Source organism: Gopherus flavomarginatus, chromosome 4, assembly GCF_025201925.1.
Source record: "Gopherus flavomarginatus isolate rGopFla2 chromosome 4, rGopFla2.mat.asm, whole genome shotgun sequence".
NCBI classification, from domain to species: Eukaryota; Metazoa; Chordata; order Testudines; family Testudinidae; genus Gopherus; species Gopherus flavomarginatus.
The window spans coordinates 152,740,564-152,764,575 of record NC_066620.1 but is presented as its reverse complement, the minus strand read 5'-3'; the positions used below and the strand labels follow the sequence as shown (position 1 = coordinate 152,764,575).

The window sequence follows — 24,012 nt, the reverse complement described above, 5'->3', positions numbered from 1 at the left end:
AGGCATCGCCTAAAGAAGGCAGGTAACAGGACTGGGGCTTCCAATGTCTTTCACAGTGAGGAGACAACCACCTCTTCACCAACCCTTTAACTCTTGTACAAGGGGAGGAGCAGTGAGGTCCGAGCAATTGTGCTGGGACTAGTGTTTAACAGGGTGAAGGGCTGACGATAGTCCTCTAGGAGGTGGAATGGAGGAGTGAAGACGCTGAAGCAGCTCTTCACCAGGATTACAAAGGATGGATGATCTCCACTGGATGAGTTATTGCCAAATAGTTCTCAGATGTGCTACTTAATAAAAGTTGTGGCCTAGTTAAACCACATTCTAGTCTTTCTTTCAGTGTTGACTGGGACAATGCATCTGCAATCTAATTAACTGAGACTTAAAATAGTTTTGTCCCAATGTTGTTATCCATGTTGTCATGGGTGCCAATCAAATGACAGTATGACCCAAAATAGAGCCTCATCACAGAACCAGTTTGATGCACTAGCACATTTAGCATAGATAGGCTCTGTATTTGAGACCTACTTTTTCTACATTTAATGCAGCACTTTCTTTCCTTTTTATATTTGTCAGTCCTGTAGTAGGAAACAAAAATAATAAATAACCAGTCTACCAAACATTCCTCAGGACACCAGGAGATTGGTCCAACAATGTAGAAAGTAAAATTTTAAAGTAAATGTCAGGCATAAAAACTGAAAACAGAGGAAAATTTTATTTTACATTTACCAAGGTAGTTGTCCCCGGATTTTTACTAATGGTGAGAGAAATTTGATTGAACAAAAACAGAAGACTCAAAGGGCAATTAAAGCTGTAACACACTTAGGACAAATACATTTTACAAGGTATAACAGAGTGTGTAGTAAGTGTTAAAATACAGAGAACAATATGGCCAATAAACAAGGATCAAAATAAATTACTGGGGCCAATAACCTCATTGTTTCTACTGTCAAAACTATCTCATCCTTTCAGAAGTGAAGAAGAAGAATCCACAGGAATCAACTCAGCATTCTATTGATAAATTATTTGTCTCCAGAACTTTTAACTTCTAGTGTTTAGTGAGTGAGCCAACCAAGTATGCTTTTGTTTGTGTAATCCATACCTGATGATATTGTCTCTCCCAGCATTGCCTTGCAGCGCTTACAAATTACTCTAGCGTTTTCCTTCGACTTCTGTAGGACAAGAGAAATGTCATTTAAATGTCATTCAACTCTTCTGAAAAAGAATGCATAACTTTAACATGCTCTCCAGAGTACATAGTGAACTTTATACTTCACTCCTCAGAATGTTTATGTACTGTGACAGACCCAGACCAATGGGGTACAGGAGTCTGGTAGAGGGCAAATATACTGGTCACTGGGTGAGTAGTTTTCTGTTTCCTGATTGACCAGAGCAGGGGCTGAACTAGAGTAATCAGGAACCTGCTAGAACTAATTAAGACAGACAGGCTGATTAGAATATCTGCAGCCAATCAAGGCAGGCTAATCAGGACACCTGGGTTTAAAAAGGAGCTCACTCCAGTCAGGGAAGGGGGAACCAGAGGAGAGGAAGTGTGTGTGAGGAGCTGGAAGCAAGAGGCACCCAAGGAGCTGAGAGTGAGAGGGTGTGCTGCTGGAGGACTAAGGAGTACATGCATTATCAGACACCAGGAGGAAGATCCTGTGGTGAGGATAAAGAAGGTGTTTGGAGGAGGTCATGGGGAAGTAGCCCAGGGAGGTGTAGCTGTCATGCAGCTGTTACAGGAGGTATTATAGACAGCTGCAATCCACAGGGCCCTGGGCTGGAACCCGGAGTAGAGGGCGGGCCTGGGTTCCCCCTAAACCTCCCAACTCCTGATCAGACACAGGAGGATTTGACCCAGACTGTGGGGAAGATCACTGAGGTGAGCAAATCTGCCAATAAGCGCAGGACCCACCAAGGTAGAGGAGGAACTTTGTCACAGTACTTAGAGATGTGTCTTGGCTATTTTATTCACTGCAGCCTTCTAAACTTTCTGAGTGACTTAGAAGTTGTGTGTTTGATTTAAATCTTACAGTACACTGATAACACTGTACAAATTAAACCCAGAGTTCATATTTAAATTGAATATTGTTTAAATGATATAACTGAGATCAACACTTACCTTCATTCATACTATTTCATTAGCAAGAATTTTGCATCTAGTATCTTCACAATCAGCATTATACCTGTTCGTTTGGGGTATATGTGCAGCAAATGTGTATTTGTATAGACTTAGTATAGTTTGAAAAAGAAAACTTTCAACTTGAAAAATCATATTGAAGCCTGACTAACTTGTACCTACACAGAAAAGTAACACCTATGATTATTATAAATAAAACAAGTTAGTGGGGGAAAAAAACCTGTTTTTTCCATTTATTGTATGTCCCTAATAAAAGATGGTCACCATTTTCCATTGTTTCCAACTGTAATGAAGCCACCCTTTCACTAACGCCAGCTTACCTCTCAACTTTAAAATCTTCATGTGTGCTACAAGCCACCAAAATGTATGACAAATGACCAAATGTAATTTGTGTGTTTCTGCCTACTGTACCATAAATGACAGATCTTTTCTCATAATAGAACACTTTTAAAGAATGTTTCCTCATTGTATCATATAAAGGTATGACCTTAGATTATATTATAATTACATCTACAAACAAAGAATGTAGGCAATATGTAGAAGATTAGGGACTGTATCCAAGAATACAGTGAATTTAAAAAAAGGACTGAATGGTAATGATAGATTGCCTTGGAAGCTCATGTTGGTTATGCTGTAGCTAAGATTGTGAACATGATCCTTCCATATATAAGCAGAGAAATATTGAGTACGAGTTGAGAAGTGGTACTACCTCTGTATACAGCATTAGTGAGACAGTTACCGGAATATTATATTGTGTTCTGGAGTCCACACTTAAAAAAAAAAAAGGATGTTGAAAAATTGGAAAGGCTTCAGAAAAAAGCTACAAGAATGATTCATGGTCTGGACAACATATCTTATGAAGCTCAATCTACTTTGATTAAGAGGTGACTTGGATAACTGTCTACAAGTACCTACATGGGGAAGAGATTTCTGACAGTAGCTCTTTAACTAGCAGAAAAAGACATATCAATATCCCAAGGTTGCAAGCTGAAGCTAGACAAATTCAAGCCAGGAATAAAGTACAATTTTTTTAAGGGTGAGCGTAATTAACCATTGGAACAACTCACACAGAAAATCCACCCTGTCTCTGTCACATGAAGTCTTTAAATCAAGAATGGATATTTATCTAAAAAATATGCTATAGCTCAAGTTATGGGTTTGATGCCAGAATTACTGGGTGAGATTCTTTAGCTTGTGTTGTGCAGGAGATCAGACTAGATAATTATAGTGGTCCATTCTGGTCTTAAAAATTTATCAATTTGGGAATATTAGAGATGTGGGTTCTATTCCCAGCTCTGCTAAAAGGAACCTTATGCAATCCCTCAGTAAATTTATTAGTGAAATGGGATTGCCCTGAGTCCGAAGGCAGGACTGCACAGAAATATAAATAGTGTGTGGTATAGATGAGATTTGAATTAATGATCTCCTGGCTCCCAGCTCCGTGTATCTTCCCATAGACTAAACAATATTTAGACAGAGATGGGAACCTGATTCAGCTCAACCGCTGTACATTTGAGAATTCTATTTGCCAGGTGAAAGTGAGGCTGCCCTTAGTAAGAATGGCTGCCTATTCGCTCGTTTCTAATGAGACTGAATCACCGCTGCCCTCAGGGAAGACAGATACTTCCTATTTCCTGTGATTAGGAAACTGAGCAGACAGTCTATACTGCAAACCTCAACTGAGCCAGGAAACACCGACCAAGATTCCAGTGGGAACACAAGGGAAGTAATTCTCTAGCCTCTGCTGACTTTTTACAGCCTTAACAGGATATGTTACATGAGAAATGTGGATCCCATTGTACTGGAGTTGGAGCCAATAAAGACAGATGCACAATGCATCCCCTTTCCCAACTTCTGCCCCTTACTCTCGCTCAAAAGTTGTGGAGCAGAACTAACTTTCTTTCTTTTCTTCTTCCTGACAGGGAGTAAGGAGACTGAGTTTCTTAACACCCAATAAATGAAGGCAGAGTTGGGGAGCTATAAGCACAGTATTCCTCAGATAACTACTATTTGAGTACTTTTTCTGCTAAAAGTTACCTGCAGTGGCTGAGAATTGTGCAGTATGGTACCTAAAAAAAACCTGAGAACTCAGTGGTATCACTGCTTGAAGAAAAAAGGATGATACTTTTAGCCAGACTAATTAAATCAATATATCTATGTGACAACTTGCAGCTGCTGGCAATCTGCAGATGGAGGCGGATCTTCTTCTAATATTTTTTTGTGTGTGTTTCTATTTCTAAGGATCCTTGATATTGTCTTAGGGAAAATATTTTCCCCAAGAGATACTATTAGGATGCTGTGTGACCATGTGACATTTAAAATCCATGTTACATCGTTAGACAAAAATGTGAGCAATATGTTTTCCATGGCAGAACATTGTCTTGGTCCCACAGGAGGATGGAAAGGATTGTTTAAGTATTTCTGCTATATTCCTACTACTGTTTTGGTCACAGGCAAACACTCTCCAATGACTGTTATGCAATTAAAAAGGAACTTTCATACTAGTGCAGACTGCATGAATATATTATAAAATGAGAACATTTGTGCCAACAGCAATCTGTGTTGTCTGTAACTTTCTATAACTTTATCCATATTATGGAAGAATTTTGTATTTCAATATGATCTTTTCTCTGATTAGTCCAGTTTCTGCTTGATCTTAAAGTTGTGCTCATTTGATTGGTAACTGACTGATACTAGAAATCAATGTGTAGACATTAGAATTTTAGTGCAAGCGTGATACAAGGGTTTTCAAACAACCAAGTAAGAAATCTTGATATCAAGGCAATTTTTAGGAAGTGAAGATGGAGATTCATCACATTCAAAAAAATCTTTGGGTGCCTCTTCACTGAAGACTTGTCTCATTTCTAATGGAGCTGGTAGGACTGCATTGGTCTAAATACCAGTAATGCAGTGCATCTAAATGAGCCATTTTGTTTCAGGTGCAGCTGCCCAATCTCTACACCTGCAAGTCCTTCAGCTGCACCTCTCACCTAGCTACCTCTCTCACAGTCCCCGTGAAAGCAGTTGCTTGTGGGAGATTTGAAAGCCCAAGGGATTGTGGGAGAAGGGGAGTGTACTGCCCTAACTCTCTTGGAATCACAACTATTTCAGCAATATTTTCTAAATATAGAGCCATGCTGAACAGACTGTGTTTACTCTTTGTTCAGAGAGAGACATTTCAGCTAATGAATCATCTAGCATCTCAAGAAACCCAGAAGAGGGCATGGAAGGTGTTCATTCAAGCATGGGAAGAGGCAGAGACTGATACTAGCAGTGCATGAAATTCATACTGTGACTTACTGAGAGGCTCAGCCTGTTTAATCCTAGCCTAACAAGTCCAGTAAGTTACTTGAAGGCAGTATTTGCCAGGCAAGTGCAGCTTTTGCATCAGAACCACAACAAAGTGGTGGGACAAAGATATTCCCAAAATATGGGTCTATCTTTGCATTGTGGAAACATAAATAAATATATCTGGACCCAAACCACATCCTGATTTTGTATAGCCAAACTGTTTTGTTCATATTTACTTCTTAGTGTCCAGCAAAGTTTCAGCAAATGTAGTTACCCTGTGATTCCACCCATTCTTAGCTTTTGGGTTTTATTTTGCTATTCTTTGATTGACATCTTCCTATCATATCAGTTTTAATTAACTACCCATTTGATAATACAAAGCCTGTAGCAACAGACCACTGTTTCCATTTCAGTCTAATCAAGGGTGATCCAAAGATTTTGCTTCTTCATTGTCTGACAATATGAAATCCCATGTTGCTTTACTCGGTCTTCTTTGCAAGTACAAGGTTCTCTGAACAGTATTTTTACAATGATTCCAAGTGTGTTTCAAGGGAGAGGTTTCTGAATCATTTCTTGTGTACCTAGGCGATATTAAGACTAGGAGCAATTGTTCTGAATATGCTAGAATTTAGTGTGGTTCCTAGACAACAGATGTCAACAACTCTACAAGCCCTTTCTCCTCACCCACAACTACTTCACATTTGCGGACAATATATACCTTCAAGTCAGTGGCACTGCTGTGGGTACTCGCACGGCTCCAAAGAATGCCAACATTTTTATGGCTGACTTAGAACAACGCTTCCTTAGCTCTCGTCCCCTAACGCCCCTACTCTACTTGTGCTACACTGATGACATCTTCATCATCTGGACCCATGGAAAAGAAGCTCTTGAGGAATTCCATCATGATTTCAACAATTTCCATCCCACCATCAACCTCAGCCTAGACCAATCCACACAAGCGGTCCATTTCTTTGAAACTACTGTGCTAATAAGCGATGGTCACATAAACACCACCCTATACCAGAAACCTACTGACCGCTATACTTACCTACATGCCTCCAGCTTCCACCCAGGACATACCACACGATCCATTGTCTACAGCCAAGCTCTAAGATACAACCGTGTTTGTTCCAATCCATCGGATAGAGACAAACACCTACAAGATCTCTATCAAGCATTCTTAAAACTACAGTACCCACCTGCTGAAGTGAAAAAACAGATTGACAGAGCCAGAAGAGTATTCAGAAGTCACCTACTACAAGACAGACCCAACAAAGAAAATAACAGAATGCCACTAGCTGTCACCTTCAGCTCCCAACTAAAACCTCTCCAGCACATCATCAAAAATCTAAAACCTATCCTGAAAGATGATCCCTCACTCACAGATCTTGGGAGACAGACCTGTCCTCGCTTACAGACAGTCCCTCAACCTGAAGCAAATACTAACCAGCAACCACAAACCACAGAACAAAAACCCTAACCCTAACCCTATCCTTGCAACAAAGCCCTATGCCAACTCTGTCCATATACAAGTGACACCATCATAAGACCTAATCACATCAGCCACACCATCAGGGGCTCGTTCACCTGCACATCTACCAATGTGATATACGCCACCATGTGCCAGAAATGCCCCTCTGCCATGTACACTGGCCAAACCAAACAGTCTCTATGCAAAAGAATAAATGGACACAAATCTGACATCAGGAATCATAACATTCAAAAACCAGTAGTAGAACCCTTCAACCTCTCTGGCCACTCAGTAACAGATTTAAAGGTGGCAATTTTGCAACAGAAAAGCTTCAAAAACAGACTCCAGTGAGAAACTGCTGAACTTGAATTAATATGCAAACTAGATACTATCAACTTAGGCTTAAATAAAGACTGGGAATGGTTGAGCCATTACACACATTGAATCTATTTCACCATGTTAAGTATCCTCACACCTTCTTAAACTGTCTTAAATGGGCTATCTTGATTATCACTACAAAAGTTTTTTTTTTCCTTCTGACAATAGCTCATCATAATTAATTAGCCTCTTAGAGTTGGTAGGGCAACTCCCACCTTTTCATGTTCTCTGTATGTGTATATATATCTCTTCACTATATGTTCCATTCTATGCATCTGATGAAGTGGGCTGTAACCCATGAAAGCTTATGCTCAAATAAATGTGTTAGTCTGTAAGGTGCCACAAGTACTCCTGTTCTTTCTACAAGCCCTGAATTTCATAAAGATCTTTCACAAAAATGTCCACTCCCCAAAATATAATTAAAAAAATAAAAGTCACACTTTGAGATTTGTTAAAACAAAATACTTTACCAAGGTAGGGCCCCTCTCAGACGCAGAATGTTCAGTCTCTGAATGGACTATTTCAGGTCCAGGCACATGTGACTCATTTCCTGAATTCACCAGAAAGTAAGTGTGTCCAAGAAAACAATCGTTATTCTGAGGGTGAAGAGCGCTGTTGGCAAAGGGATTGGGATGGCAGCACCACTCCTCAACCAAAGCACTCCAGTTTTCACTTGGTAGGGGAAGAACTCTGAGAAACGTCCTAATGGAGGAAAGAAAACAAGATATTTCAATCTATTACAAGGATTTCTAAGGCAATGGGTCTGAACACACTGCAAAAAAAAACAAGCAAACATGAGATTCCCCCAAAAAGAAAGAGCTGGCCTCCCCTCCTCCAGTAAAAGGTACATACTTATAAATGTTGAAGCCCATTGGATGAATTCTGATAAGGCAATGGCAGCGACTCATGACAAGATTATTTCAGAAATAGCTGCATAAGCAGGTGAATCTTACATCATGCCAAACAGGTGGAAAGACTCAGGCTCAGCCTGATCTCCAGCGATTATACTACAGAAATTGGCATTGACAGCTAGTGAAGAGAACAATGAGATAAAAATAGAATACATCAAGTCATAGTCATGAAAAACATAACAATGAGCATTTGAAAAAAATATTTTTAAAGTTCTTGTCTCTCTCTTTTACATCAGATGTCCATGCAACATCAATACAGGTCTCTCTGCAGTATACGCTCAGCAAGGTCAGTTATGCATTCTGAAGGCCTTCCATGCTCACAGGAAGGCAATCAGACTTTGAAGCAAAACGAAGTAAACAATATAAAAAATGCTATAGTGCTTTTACTTGCACTGGATAAAGCAACCTGAAGTTAGACTCAAATTTAGTTTACAGAAGTCACACTTGCCTCAAAACACCTTATTATATTTCATGATGCCTCAAAGCCAGAATACACACACACAGGTATACAGGAACAATTCCATTTGTCTGAAACACCTACACACTATTATCTTGGATACAGTTTCTGTTTGAACATCTGGCCTATGAAAAGCAAAAGTTAAATAAAAAATTAAAACAGTAACTCTTCTCTTATTCCTCCTCAGTGCATGCTTTTATGCCTACTTTAATAAAAAGTCAATTATTTGAAATACAGTAGTTACTCCTTAAACCAGTATAATCCAAACATACATACAGAAAAATGTTTCATAACATCTTTTTGTTTTTAAATGGTCATATTACCCACAACCCCCTAAGCCTGACCACAATTCCCCAGATATGTTCCTCTAGTCCCACAGATGTGTTGTTCTTCTTAACTGCACAGAGCTATCAGTGGATTCCTTCACTCATTTACAGTGAAGCAAATTCTACACTTTTGCCCAAATGCTGGACAGTGGCTAGATGCACAGTCACTGCCACACCTCCCATGTCATTCTTTAGGCTGTTTGTTGCAAAATGTTGAGGCCATTCTTTGAGCTTCCTTGTGTGTTTTCCTCTCATGCCTATCTTTCTCATTCTGCTGCCTTCTATGTACAGTTTCTTGTCTTCTTACTTAAAGCCTGCACTTGAGATTTTGCCTGCGTTACCACTTTGCAAATGTATGTTTTTTTCTAAAGTTAGCTCACAATCTCTGAGCAGATGCTCACATATTTTCCCACCGCTGCAGTCTACCACCACCACCATGTCTCCCATCAGGAGGTCTCTTAAGAGGCCAATACTTTCCTGGGTACCTTCTTGTGCCTTCTGTATTCTTATGCAGAAGTGAAATATTTCATAGGTTTCCTTCTTTCTAGATAACACAATAAATTTCAGATTGTGTTAGCACCTTATCAAAATCAATACTGTCTGCAGATGAGAGCTGAAATATATTTTAAAAATCTATTTAAAGGTCAGCTTGTGACACCCTGACACCCAATATTCACCACTGTCATGTAATTAGGATGTCTTATACAAATTATACCTTGTGAGGTGTCATTCTTGATCTGCCAGACAGTAATACCTCATTGGATTGTATGTGCTATCGTTGTACGTGAAGTAACGAAGTAATACATAACACTATATATGTGTTGCTGAAACATGTCTTGAGGTTGAAAACTCCCATAAGTAGCTTTTCAGGTAAGAGAGTAAAATGGGCAAACAATGTTAATGGCTTATTGAGGAAATGCACACAAGCACAAAGATTACCCCAGGAACTGTGTACAATAGAAACCTCTCAGAGATAGCATTACCCAATGGGAACTGTTTGACCCAGGTCACAGCATAGGAGCTTTCCAGCAAGTGGGGAGAAGATATAAAAGGGGGAAAATGACATTATGAGGGGACCTCACTCTCCCTGCAACAACACACCTGGAAACAACTGAGGAACAAAGACTGAACTGTGGGACGTGATCGTCCCAGGCTAGAAGGATTTTTAGCCTATGTATGAAAACCTGGGAAAGCCAAGGCAACTTGTGCCTTAAGAATCTGCCAGCCTGTTTATCATTCAAGGTGAGAACTTGGTAATTTATATCTTACCTATCTAGTGTGTTAAGCTCAGTTTGCAGTTTTTGTTTATTTACTAAGGTAATCTGCTTTGTTCTGTTTGCTATCACTTAAAATTTTCCTTTTGTAGTTAATAAACGTATTTCTTGTTTATACCAAAACCCAGTTTGTGCAACTCATAAATCCAGGTGCGGGCAGAAGCTGTGCATGTCTCCCTCCACATTGAAGGAGGGGGTGATTTTTATGAGCTTGTGCTGTGCAGATCTCTCTATACAGCGCAAGACAATATTATTTTGGGTTTACACCCCCAAGGAGGTGAGCACGTGAGTGCTGGGCAATCCCTTAGCTGAGTCCTCCCACAGAGAACTGATCACAGGTTCTGTGTGATTCTACAGCTGAGTGTGTCCCTTCCTGTGTGTGTGCTGGAAAGTGGCTTGAGAACCTGTCACAGCAACACAGGTTAAGGGAAACACAGGCTGCTGGGACACGTGGGCTCAGTGGGACCCCAGCACATCTTGTGGCACCCCAAAAGGGGGGGGTCCAACTCATCATACACCTATTCCTACAAACTCTGTAGTGTAGCTATGACAAGGCTTGGCAAGCCAGACAATTGACGGCCTATTATTTGACCACAGTCAAAAACTGTCAAATGTTCCAGCATGAATGCCTGGATCTAGACAGTGATTTACTTTTTTGATTCCATTCTTTCATTTTTTAGAACTTCACATTATTGTGTTTGTCATTTTTCTGAGTTAAAATAACTTTAAGTAACTTTTTTTTTAATTAGGCATAAGTACCTTTCTAAGAGTAAGCCTGCTGGAGACCATCACATCTTACTGTTTTATTACAGTTCTAATAAATAAGTGCTTTAAAATATTTGATCACTTTTGACATTTTCTCAATAATAGTCAACCAATATTTGTTCCATCAACTGACTAGTTATTTTGGGGCTTGTCAAATGCCTTATCCAATCTTCCTTACTGCTCTCAAATCCATCCACTCCTATTACTACATTACAGGTTTCAGAATAGCAGCCGTGTTAGTCTGTATCCACAAAAAGAACAGGAGTACTTGTGGCACCTTAGAGACTAACAAATTTATTTCAGCATAAGCTTTTGTGGGCTACAGCTCACTTCTTCGGATGCATAGAATGGAACACACAGACAGGAGATATTTATACATACAGAGAACATGAAAAGATGGAAGTATGCATACCGACAGGAAGAATCTAATCAATTTAGATGAGCTATCATCATCAGGAGAAAAAAAACTTTTGAAGTGATAATTGAGATGACCCATAGAAGGTGTGAGAAGAACTTAACATAGGGAAATAGATTCACTTAGTGTAATGACCCAACCATTCCCAGCCTCTGTTTAAACCAAAGTTAATTGTATCTAATTTGCATATTAATTTGAGTTCAGCAGTCTCTATGGTGTTCTTTGCTTTACAGCAGCTAGAGTTGTATTTAACAATTATACTTGTTTTCTTCAAGCATTACATAACATAAACCAACAAAGCCGGCTGTAAACTGGCACCTGCAGTCCAGAGCCCCCATCTTGCCTTCCCAGACAGAGACTTTTAGTCTCCACCAAGTACCCCACACTGCTTTATATAACAATAGTAGCTGCAGCATTGCCACAGCTTGCCTCATATGGGGGGCTGCAGAGCTCTCCTAAACAGACCATCTACCCCCTTGGCTTGGCCATCCTATGCAGAAATACAGCTTCTCTATTACATTTTGGGCCTTGTACATCTGCCAATGGGAGGCCAGGATCTGGGCCCTTATCTGTATCTAGAACTGGATAAAATGATGTCAAATTAATGCAGCGCTAGTTCAGTTTTAGAAGAGTTTGAATTGTATTGAGCAATGATTCATTCAAACCCATCTAATACAACAACATGGGCTTACTAGGGTCCAGTCCCTCAATGGGACCCCTCGTTATTGTAAGGCTCTACCCACATAGGGTCCTACAGTGGAAGAAGATTCTGTTTCAGATTTTCTTCTCTTTTTTAATTTATATAATACCCCTAAACTGCAGTCCAGCATTAACTTTATTTTTTAGAAAGTATACATCAAAATCCTCTCTACTGAAAAACTATTTGCATTATACAATTAAAAAATAAAATTGTATGATTTTATGTAGATTACCTCGCCCCAAAACCCTCATTAAATTTAGAATAATATACCTTTCTTTAACATAAATTAAGTAGTCATATGAGTGCTCTACACATACAACTTGAGTCATAACAGTAAATGTAATGCAATAATTAAAAAATACTCTAATCTGCATTTGATTTTTCAATGCACATATAAAGCACTTGTGTAGCAAAAATAAAGTTTTGGCCTAATGGAAAGGGTAATCTCCTTAAAAGATAATAATTCATGAAAATTAATTTAAATTACATTCTGTTCTGCTCTCTGAAAACTACTGAATGACAGAAGCAAAGCCCTGAAAGGCATACTTTTTGTCTATAACCTCCTCTTCTACAGTATAATCAGTAGGAAAGAAAGAAGCATCCTGAAATCTCCGCAGCTTTCAAGCCATGGAAAATCTGACAATCTTCCCTCCATTGGGTAGTATAGAAGGGGCAGAGGGCATAATTCTGTATCTCTGGAGAGCCATGAGACTCGTGGAAAGAATCAGGCTCTAACCCAGTGGATCTCTGATCATCTGCAAGGAAGACCTGCCCTCCACACAGCTCTGCAACCTTCTTTTCCCCCTCAACATCTATGTTATCACAAGCTATCTGTCATACGCTACCCCTCTCTCTGATGAGGCCAAAGCCAGAGGGAACTAATGTTGTTTCTAACAGCGTTAACTACAATACTGAGTTCAGCTTGGAAATGAGGCAGTACGGGAAATGAGAACACCAGATACTCTGCTCCATCCTGTCATACCTTCCAGATCTATTTAGCCCAACCAAGCACCAGAGGCTCCCTGAAAGGACAAAAGCATGGTGGAGAGACACTGCCATGTCCCACACGCTTCACCCTTTTATTCCAGTTTGATAGTCTGTGTGCTCAGGCATGGAGAAGAGGGCAGTATTCATTCATATACATATTGTAAATGAATTAAAATTTGAAACAATGTTTATTTGGGGATGGAAATGCCTCAGAGCTTTCAACTGAAAATATCACATACACTGCTGACAAGAACTTAACAAGTTCTGGTCATTCTTTAAATATATAAAAATAAAACACAAATTAGCTGCTAAAACACTTTATAAGGAAAAGCCATGAAATCATCATTTGGTTACACTCAAGTAAACCATAAATCAGTACAGCTGATGGCAATATAATAGAAATGGATTACATTTGAATTGCCAATTTGAATATTAGGAGTGACACAGATCCTAAGAGATAGCAAGTACGTCTGTTAGAATGTGCACACGTTCAGCTGAAGTTGTTAAATTGCTCATCACAACAGCTAGACAACCCAGCAACTCTGCACTAAAATTCACATGCAATCTGCAGACTTTGTAAGAAAGAGAGCTAAGGCAGACACACAGAGTTCAGGTACAGTGTACACAGTTCTGAAGGTTCAGGGCTGCTCATATCTGGGAAGCCGATTTGGCATATTTAGCAATAGGAATCCAATAAAAAGTTCAGCTCGAGATATTAACTTTCCCAAGTTTGGAGGAGTTCGGATCTAGGGTTTTGAAATCTTGGGAACAGGGGGAAATGAGAGAGGGTGTCCTAACAGCTACAGATGTTACTGGTCACAGACCCCATCCTCCACGTGTCGAGCTTCAGGTCCTGTACTAGAGAGGGTGCTCAGTACATGGGGTTCCACAGAAGCACAGTAACCACTACGGAAAATCTCTTCAGAAAAATTGTTTATTATGACTCTAAAACTTTCAGGGCAAGGGCTAATTTTACCCTTTTCCTCGGAGACAACAGGTAGTTTTCCACCAACACCTACTCTGATTAGTCACACTATAAGTACAATTTGTTGACGAGGGAGAATTTATAGGACAGAATGAGCAGAATCAAACAGAATCAAATTCCTGAAATGCAGAAGGATACAAAAGCATGTATACATTTACATTAAAAAGTGCTCCTAAAGCTATACTTAATTAATAACCATTAACATTTCTTAAACAAACAATCTCTTTGACTTAAACTTTCCCCTGCAGTATTTGCAATACAAAATACTGAAGTGCTTTGTTAATGTAGGGCGGGGGTGGCAAACCTGAGCCTCAGAAGGAGCCAGAATTTACCGATGTACATTGCCAAAGAGCCACAGTAATACGTCAGCAGCCTTCCATCAGTTTCTCCCCCCCGCCACTCCCAGCACCTCCCACCCACCAGCAGCCCTGCTGATCAGCGCCTCCCCGTCCTTCCCTGCACCTTCAGATCAGCTGTTTAGTGGCATGCAGGAGGTTCGGGGAGAGGAGCAAGGGCACGACAGGCTCAGGGAGTGGGGGGCAGTGCCTGTAGCAGAGCCAGGGGTTGAGCAGCGAACACCCACCGGCACACTGGAAAATTGGCACCTGTAGCTCCAGCCCTGAAGCTGGTGCTTATACAAGGAGCAGCATATTAACTTCTGAAGAGCCGCATGTGGCTCCAGAGCCACAGATTGGCCACCCTTGGTGTAGGAGAACCAGAAAAGGAAACTGACTAATAAATACATTCACCTCTGATCTATGGATGAAAAGCCCTATACCTCAAAACACAGAAGAGAGTAAGACTCACCATCCTCATTCCACAGATAGGGAGTCTGAGGCACAGACAGACGAAATGGCTTGCCTGGTACAGTGCAGAGCCAGGAAAGGAACCCAAATCTCCTAAATTCCAGTCCAGTGCCCTACCACTGACATACACTGTCTCTCCTAGTCCCTTGTTATTTTCCACTTTGAGTGACATGCCAAAAGTAAACAAATAGCATAAATGATGAAAATTTTGTTTCAGATAATTTCACTTCTAACCATCTCTGGCGTACATGAGTAACAGGTGAGGAGGCTTTTAAAAATATAACTTTTAACCTGTCCATCTTAGTGCATGAGTAACATGAATAGCAACCACTGCTAACAGAACATTAGGAAACATTAGGAAAGGGATAGACAATAAGACAAAAAATATCATATTGCCTCTATATAAATCTATGGCACACTCCCATCTTGTATACCACGCAGATGTGGTTGCTCCGTCTTAAAATATATATGAATTGGAAAAGGTACAGAAAAGGACAACAAAAATGGTAAGAGGTATGGAACAGCTTCCATATGAGGAGAGATTAATAAGACTAGGATTTTTCACCTTGGAAATGGGACAACTAAAGGGGGATATGATAGAGGTCTATAAAATCTTGACTGGTATGGAGAAAGTAAATGAGGAAGTATTATTTACTCCTTCTCATAACACAAGAACTAGAGGTCACCAAATGAAATTAAAAGGCAGCAGGTTTAGCATATCTGACACGTAAATACCTTGCAATGCTGGCTACAAAAGTGCCATGAGAATACCTGTTCTCACTTTCAGGTGACACTGTAAACAAGAAGCGGGAAGCGGCAGCTATTAGCCAGGATGGGCAGGAATGGTGTCCTTAGCTTCTGTTTGCCAGAAGCTGGGAATGGGTGACAGGAGATGGATCACTTGATGATTACCTGTTCTGTTCATTCCCTCTGAAGCATTTGGCACTGGCCACTGTCGGAAAACAGGATACTGAGCTCGATGGATCTTTGGTCTGACCCAGTATGGCTGTTTTTATATTCTTATGTTATGCAGCATTTATCAATATGCAACATATAAAACTGTATTGCTTACCGTTCTTTTATTATGATTTCACCACAAGATTGACAGTAAAAGATGCAACTCTTCTGTGCCTTCAGACTTTCACTCAAAGTTGAAATTAATGCTACAGATATTAAAGAGGACATAATAAACAACAAGCTCTGTTGAATCTACATAAATTTGCACATAAAAAACCTTGGTATCCACTCATCAGCTTCTGAAAGCTGAGATTCTAACTACTACAAGCAACAAGAAAAATACTGACATTCCATACACCAAATTCTTTGTACATTTCAACATCCTGCTTGCTTACAAGAAGAGAACAAGGAAGCAGAGCTGAAGAAAGACCCACATTCACAGCATCTAGCATTTACTGTAATGTATACATGCTGTATTTGAATGGTCATTTTTAACAGTTTTGCAAGATTCATGTTGGATGGGCTGAAGTTGTTTCAGGGTCAAGAGGATCCTTTTAAAGTTATATTTAGATCAAATTAAAACTTAACTCTGTTAATGTTAAGTTCTACTGATCTCTGGTTTTGCTGTGTGATGGTGCCTCCCTTAACTTACCACACTAGATAGCTCAGGGGGTGGGGTTGAGGGGTCAGTAGGTAGAGCTATATTCTAAACTGTCAACCAGGTACAGATATATAATGTAGCAACAAAACATGCTTTCTCTCGAAGAAGAAAAATAACAGTTTCCAATATAGCAATACCCTCTGCTGGCCAGCAAAGAGAAAACGTTACAACTAAAGCCAGTTTCCCAGTTATAACAGAAAACTCAACATAATCAATAAATATGATTGAATCAAAACAAAGCTACAAGGGTACCATTGTGGACAGATGAATCTGAACTTATCTAATGTGATGCAGAAGTAGCCAGCATATGCCACATTTTCAAAACTGGAGCCCTAAGTTGCCATAGTGAAAAATTAGGGCTGTCAATTGATTGCAGTTAACTCACGCGATTAACTCAAAAAAATTAATTGCAATTAAAAAAAATTAATCATGATTAATCATACTGTTAAACAATAGAATACCAATTGAAATGTATTAAATATTTTTGGATGCTTTCTATATTTTCAAATATATTGATTTCGATTACAACACAGAATATAAAGTGTATAGTGCTCACTTTATATTTATTTTTATTACAAATATTTGCAGTGTAAAAAACAAAAGAAATAGTATTTTTCAGTTCAACTAATACAAGTACTGTAGTGCAATCTCGATCATGAAAGCTGAACTTATACATGTAGAATTTTACAGTGTTTTATTTTTGAAGGCAGTTTTTTTGTACATAATTCTACATGTGTAAGTTCAACTTTCATGATCAAGAGAGAGCATCATAGTACTTGTATTAGGTGAATTGAAAAATACTATTACTTTTGTTTTTTTACAGTGCAAATACTTGAAATCAAAAATAAATATAAAGTGAGCACTGTACATTTTGTATTCTGTGTTGTAATTGAAATCAATATATTTGAAAATGTAGAAAACATCCAAAAATATTAACTACATGGTATTCTATTACTGTTTAATCACTTGACAGCCCTAGTTATTTTCGCACCTTGTTTTTCTCTTATACGTTTGAAATACCTTAAAAAAAAAGTCTCAGATTATCCATAAACAAAAATTATATTTTCTAAACAATTGCCTTGATTTTCTTCCTCTCAAGGAATTTAGTATACAGTGTCTAAATCAAAGGAAAACAAAATAACTGGCCTTACTTGTATTTGAATCTGCTTGAACTTGCAACCTCACATGCAAACCATCTCCAGCTATATATTGTAATCCTCGACAGGAAGAAGGAACAATCCTGACCTCTGCAGGAAAGTTGATCATGTTGCAGGCTTGACAACTTTTTATTTCTAATGATCCTGGAGACACTGTAATATCCACTGGCAAATTTCTTGCTTTTGGCTCACTAGAGATTTAAAATACACATAAATTTTTATATCAGTTAGAAAGAAAGCTTTACAATGAGGGTTTCATCATATATAATGTTGACTTGTTTAAACAAAAATTTTCTCACAGTTGAAATGCTTCTGACTTTTATTTATTTAAATTTTGTGGCTGTGGATGATGCAATTTTTGAAGAGTCCAACATCAAGAAATGTATATGAATTAAAACCAGAAATTAATGCATGCTTTTCTACAATCCACAAATATTTGTCTCCAAATTAGTACACAAAAGATTTATTTATTGGGAAATAAGACAGCAATGTAACTGTTTTTCTTTAACCTAAAACCACAAAACAAAATGTGAAGGAAAACACAGTTTCAACTGTTAAAAATCCCAGTTCATATCAGAATCAAAATTACACAAAAATGAGAGACAGTTAAGATGTTTACATGTTTATCAGATCATGTGGGAGGGGCCACAATAATTATAAATAAAATGTCCAGTCTTGCTCCCATTTAAATCACCAGCAAAATTCCCATCAAATTACATGTGGATAGAATTGGGTCCCAGGTATCTGAACCTGAATTCCTTGCACTCATATAATTCCCACTGAAGCCTAAAAGTAGATTAAAACTAGAAGAGAAGATGGATCAGTTCCTAATGTTAATAGTTGCCTGTTCCCACACCACACTATCAGGAAGGCAAAAAAACAGACCTTTGTTAATTAGGAGAAACCAACACATTTAAATGTGGAAACAGTACTTTGCAGAAATCACAGAGGAAAAAGTTACTTTTAATACTTTACGTATCGGTTTGATGTGCCTTTGAAAATCACTGGGCCAACTTTTTCCAAGATTCATAGCAATTAGTATGATATTTATTCATTTTCATCCACATTTTTCACTTTTTATTACATATGGAATGCATTTTGCTGATTTCTGCAGTCAAGATATTGAACTTCACAAATCATGTACAGTGCCCACACAATAGATTTTGACACATTTTCAAATGTTATTGTTGAACGTTACTTATGTATTTGTTGAGGGAGGGGAAGCTGGGCAAGCAGGTTTATTTGCGCAATGAAGTTTGAAATTCAAAGAATATTTGAAACAGAATCTGATAAATACCTCAGGAAATACAGGAACACCATCTAAATGTTTTTCAGTTGATATGTAATGATTTTAAAGATTAGAAATTACATTAAAAGTAAAATTAGAAACTAGGACTACTTTGTGAGATTATGCAGTGCTTGGATAGCAGCTGTGCGTACACAAGGGGATTGATGAAGGACTGTGCTTAAGTAACCAGCAGTCAAGCAATACAAGGAGCGTTGGGTGCATCAAAATGCCAACAGGGCAATAAAAGTTGGGGGGGGGACACGTTCTTGTCACCAAAGCGGTTGCACCTGAATGACCCCAGAACTCCAGCCGCCACAAGAGCTAGGCTTGCAGATGCGCTGTCTCCACTGTGCCTCCAAAAGCCCCGTGAGCAGGAGCTCCGGAGCAGGCACAGCTAGACAGCAAGTTAAGGGGCTCGGCCCCGGGCAGGCAGAGGGAAGCGGACACCGCAGCTCCTGTGCAATACCGGATAATCAGCAGCCCGCTCTGCATCCTCCGCCGGATCTCCAGGAAAACGGACTCCTCCATGTGCGCGCCGCCTGAAGCTCTCTGCCCGGCCCCTGATGTTAGGGGGCTATGGAACGCCCCGGGAGACAGCCCAGGCTGCTCCCGGTCAACCTGCCCGCCCGTGAACCCACGTGGAGAGGGGACTGTCTGAACCCAGCCCAGGAAGCTTTTTCACCAATGAAGGAGGAAGAGCAGAGCATGTTTGTGCCGCTCTCCCTGCCGCCCCACACAGCGCCCTCTGGAACTGCAGTGCCCGCCACGCACACCGCACAGAGATAAGAGCCTCCCACAAAGCGGATTTCGCTTCTGGGGAGTGCCCCGCTATGCCATCCCAGTAACAGAGAGAACTGTTCTTGCTCCCAGTAGGTGGCTTTGAGTTCTGCCAGTTACCCACCTGCTGCAAGACCCAGAACATATTCACTGCTCGGCTAAGTGCTTCTTCACCTGAGTATACCCAATGACCCTGCTCAGGAAAGAAGGGGTTGCAGGAATTAAACTTGTGTTTATAATGCCCCATATAATTTTACAGCGCTGCAGTTAAATCCCAAATTGTTTTTAAGGACATTGGAAGGAAAAGGAAGGGAAGTTTCTTCTTTGCCTAAACAGTATAGCCCACTCATTGTTTTATGCAAACCTTGCATTTGTGGTGTTTTTCTTAAGTTCTGTCTCCTATTAGTCCAATTTTTTCTCTTTTCTATATCTAGCAGCTTGCCTGTGGGCTGAGTCCTACTCCCTCTGACTCTGATGGGCTTAGCATTGGACCCTATGTTTTAACTTCCTCTAGTTTGTTTGTCTTTTCCCCCCAGAAGCTACTTTTATTTCTTTTTATGTTTGTTTTTCTTTAAAATACTCTTTTTTTAAAACTTTTTTTTTGTGATTTTACTTCTCCAATATTCATCTTCAGTGCTCTTCTCTCTTTCTCTCCAGCTCTTAGGCCCAATCCAGCAACTAAATGAACATAAATATCTTTACATATGTATGTAGTTCCACAGAATTGAATGGGACTACTCAAGCATGTAAACTTATTCACATGCACAAGTACTTGCAGGATAAAAGCAGTAGTACTCACTCTGCTCCATTTCAATCCCAGCAATAACTTTACAGAGACTTGGACTAATTTTAACCTTCTCTCTATCACAGGCCATTACATTTCACCCCAGTATGCATGCATTGAGCCCAATAACTTGTTAAATAGCTTATGTTTGGCTAAAGCATATCTTCCAGAAATGCATCTAGTCTTGATTTAAAGACCACATGAGGTGGCATGGTAATTTGTTCCAATTGTTAGTTGCTCTCAGTGATAAAAATGTGTGCCTTCTTTCTAATTTGATTTTTTTCTGGCTTCAGCTTCCTGACATTAGTTCTTGTTAGCCTTTCTCTGCTAAATTAAGGAGCCCTTTAGTATCTGACATTCTTTCCTGATGAAGACACTTCTACACCATAGTTATGTCTGAGTCTTCTTTTTGAGAAACTAAACATACTGAGCTCTTTAAGCCTCTCATGGTAAGGCATTTTCTCTAGTCCTCAAATTATCTTTGTGGCTTTCTTCTACACCCTCCAATTTTTCAACATCCTATTTAAAATGTAGATGCCAGAAACGGACACAGTATTCCAATATTTGTTTCACTCATGCCGTACACATATACTCCTACATGCTTGTGTTGCTTTCCAAAATGGATGAATGATAACAAGAGTGAGCAGGTCAAAGTGAATTAAACTTCAAATGCAGGTGAGTTGACAGCTAGTAAGAATATAATGTGTAAAAGAGAATATTGGCAACATAACTGTTTTTCTTTAACCTAAAATCATGAAACAAAATTGGGGCTTTGTTTTACTTTCTCAGGGGTAATGGGTAATCCAAAAGGGAAACTCACAATCTTCACCACTCTCAGCTCTATTTTCTTAATGACTTGCCAAGAGCAATGTCTGACAAGTACAAAACCTGATTTGTTCATGTCACATCACCCGTATAAAAGTTTTGTATAATGCAACATTAGTGCAATGATTCTGTTCCATCTATGAGTGAATGGAGTACAGTTCACATTTGTCAGTGGTGGTAATTTGTGGAAATGATAGACCAAGAAATATAATTTTTATTTCAGAAATGCCTATATGGTAATTTTATGTGTTATTCATTTCACATATGGAATTAGGACTACACATTATCACACCTGCAATGGGTCCATTAAATGCCCACACCTGAAGCCAAAATACAAATCAATAAAGCACAACCACAGACATCCACACCTGTCCATATAACCATATACATAAATCTCTAGAAACTGACTCCCATGCACAGATACACACATGTATTCATGTTACACAACTAACATACACTAACGCATATATTTCCACATAGGCCCCACTGTGGTAGGTGCTGGACATTCACACAAAAAGAGAGTCAGCAACAAAGAGTTTATAATTAAGGCTGTGAGACTGTCATGGATTCTGTGACTTTCTGTGACTTCTTCAGTGACTAACAGCAGCAGCAGTTTGGGTGTTTGGGAGGGGGCTAGGGCCAGGGAGTTGGGGAGTGTGGGGGAGGTTTACCTCAGGGTGGGGGATTCCCCATCTCTCACTGGCATGGCCCTGCAGCTCCTCCTTGGTGAAGAGGCCAGGGGGGTCTGCATGCTGCCTGCATCCGCAGGCTCCACTCCTGCAGTTCCTATTTGCTGCAGTTCCCAGCCAATGGGAGCTTCGCAGCCGGCGCTTGTGGAGGGAGCTGCGTGCAGAGCCACCTGGCCCTCTCTTCTACCTTGGAGGTGCAGAGACATGTGGAGCCAGATAGGGAGCCCCAGCCAGGCCCACCAATCCTCCCACCCAGCACCAGTGGGAGTCCTGGGCCGTACGCTGCTGTCAACCCGTTTCCCCCAGCACCAGCACCTGGACCACATCCCCCAGAGCACGTGGAGCCCCTCCAGCCAAGTTTTAGTTAAGGATATATAGCAAAAGTCATGGACAGGTCACAGGCCGTGAATTTTTGTTTACTGCCTTTGACCTGTCCATGACTTGTTCTAAAAATACCTGTGACTAAAATGTTGCCTTATTTATAATGTTACTCCTGCGGGAATTCTGCACCAAAATATTAAAAAGTCTGTGCACAATATTTTAAAATTCTGCATATTTTATTTGGGCACCACCCAGCCCAGATACCCACACCCCTTTCCCCCCAGAGCTGAGCCATGGGGCATCCCCTGGCCCAGACACCACTATCCTCCTCCTCCCCACAAAGTCCAGCCATGGGGCACCCCCCAGACACCAGCTTCCCCCTCCAGAGCCCAGCCACAGGGCAGCCCCCATACACCAGCTTCCCCCAAGTCAAACCATGGTGCAGTCCCCAGCGCAGATGCCAGCACTCCCAGAGCCTTTATTCCCCCCAGCTTCTTTACTGTCACACTCGGGTACATGGTGTGCTGAGGCCCTGCCCTTCCTCACCCTGTGCTAGAACTAACTGGGTCTCCCTGGCCCTCTCCCATCCTGGGAGAGTGAGGGTCAATGAATGTGCGTGCAGCCTCCAGATCCACCAGGCTGGGCACTCTGCTCACTGTGAGATGGGCTCTGCAGAGTCCAGCGGCCTCTACTGACAGCCAGAAATTCTACTGGGGAACCAAGGAATTCTGCAAAACTCTGCATTCTGCAGTGGCGCAGAATTCTCTCCAGAGTAATTTAATGTAGCTAGAAAAAGGTAAGGAGAAATGCATGATACATTGGCTCTTCTGCAATTACTAGTCAAGGACATTTACTTTTTAAGAAACAATACTTTTTTTAGAGTTCCCATCTCTTTTAAAAAACATGTTATGACATGAACACACACATTTTATGTCATCAATTTTTTTTATGCACAAACCAACAAAAGGATTAAAAGTCAAAGAGTTAGGCTGCAAATTTTATTTACACAGGTATACACCTATGCAGCAATACATGCACCTCCCTACACAAAGACTCATAGTCTTTTACCCACCTACACACAAATACATACAATGCACGCTGGAACAGACTTGCCTACACAGAGACACTTTTTTCATACACTTTCTTACACACAAGCCGTGGACAACGGACCTCCCCTACACGGATACACAAACCGATGAACATTACACAATAGAACACATACACACACTTCCGCTACATAGGCACACAGCATGCAAACACAAACTTCCCTACAGTTGTGCATACACGGAATAAATGCATCCATCCCTCTACACCAGTGGTTCTCATACTGGGGGGGATGAGGGGGGCGGGACCCCTCAGGGGGGTCACGAGGTTATTATGTGGGCTGGTCACGAGCTGTCAGCTTCAATCCCAAACCCTGCTTTGCCTCCAGCATTTATAATGGCGTTAACTATATAAAAAGGTTTTTTAATTCATAAGGGGCAGTCGCACTCAGAGGCTTGCTATGTGAAAAGGGTCACCAGTACAAAAGTTTGAGAATCGCTGCTCTACACAGAGACAGGCTCTCTCACACATCCACCCACCCTTCGCGCCGCAGGGGTCAGAGCGCTGTGCTGCCAGAGGAGCGGCAGGGGGCGCTGTGGCGCAGGT

General features: G+C 40.4%; 1 protein-coding gene across 4 annotated transcripts in view; it reads right to left on the bottom strand.

Annotated features, from left to right (window-relative positions):
- UBE3D (ubiquitin protein ligase E3D) overlaps positions 1-19,601 on the bottom strand; it is a 129,872-nt gene extending 110,271 nt beyond the window's left edge. For all 4 annotated transcript variants that reach the window (XM_050950163.1, XM_050950162.1, XM_050950165.1 and 1 more), the window contains exons 1-5: positions 19,433-19,601; positions 17,673-17,869; positions 15,976-16,066; positions 7,748-7,979; positions 1,100-1,169 (exon numbers count right to left, since the gene is read on the bottom strand). In XM_050950163.1, coding sequence (XP_050806120.1) covers positions 1,100-1,169; positions 7,748-7,979; positions 15,976-16,066; positions 17,673-17,869; positions 19,433-19,494 — 652 coding nt within the window. In that variant the 5' untranslated portion in view covers positions 19,495-19,601. The remainder of the gene's footprint in view (positions 1-1,099; positions 1,170-7,747; positions 7,980-15,975; positions 16,067-17,672; positions 17,870-19,432) is intronic.
- Positions 19,602-24,012: the final 4,411 nt, after the last annotated feature.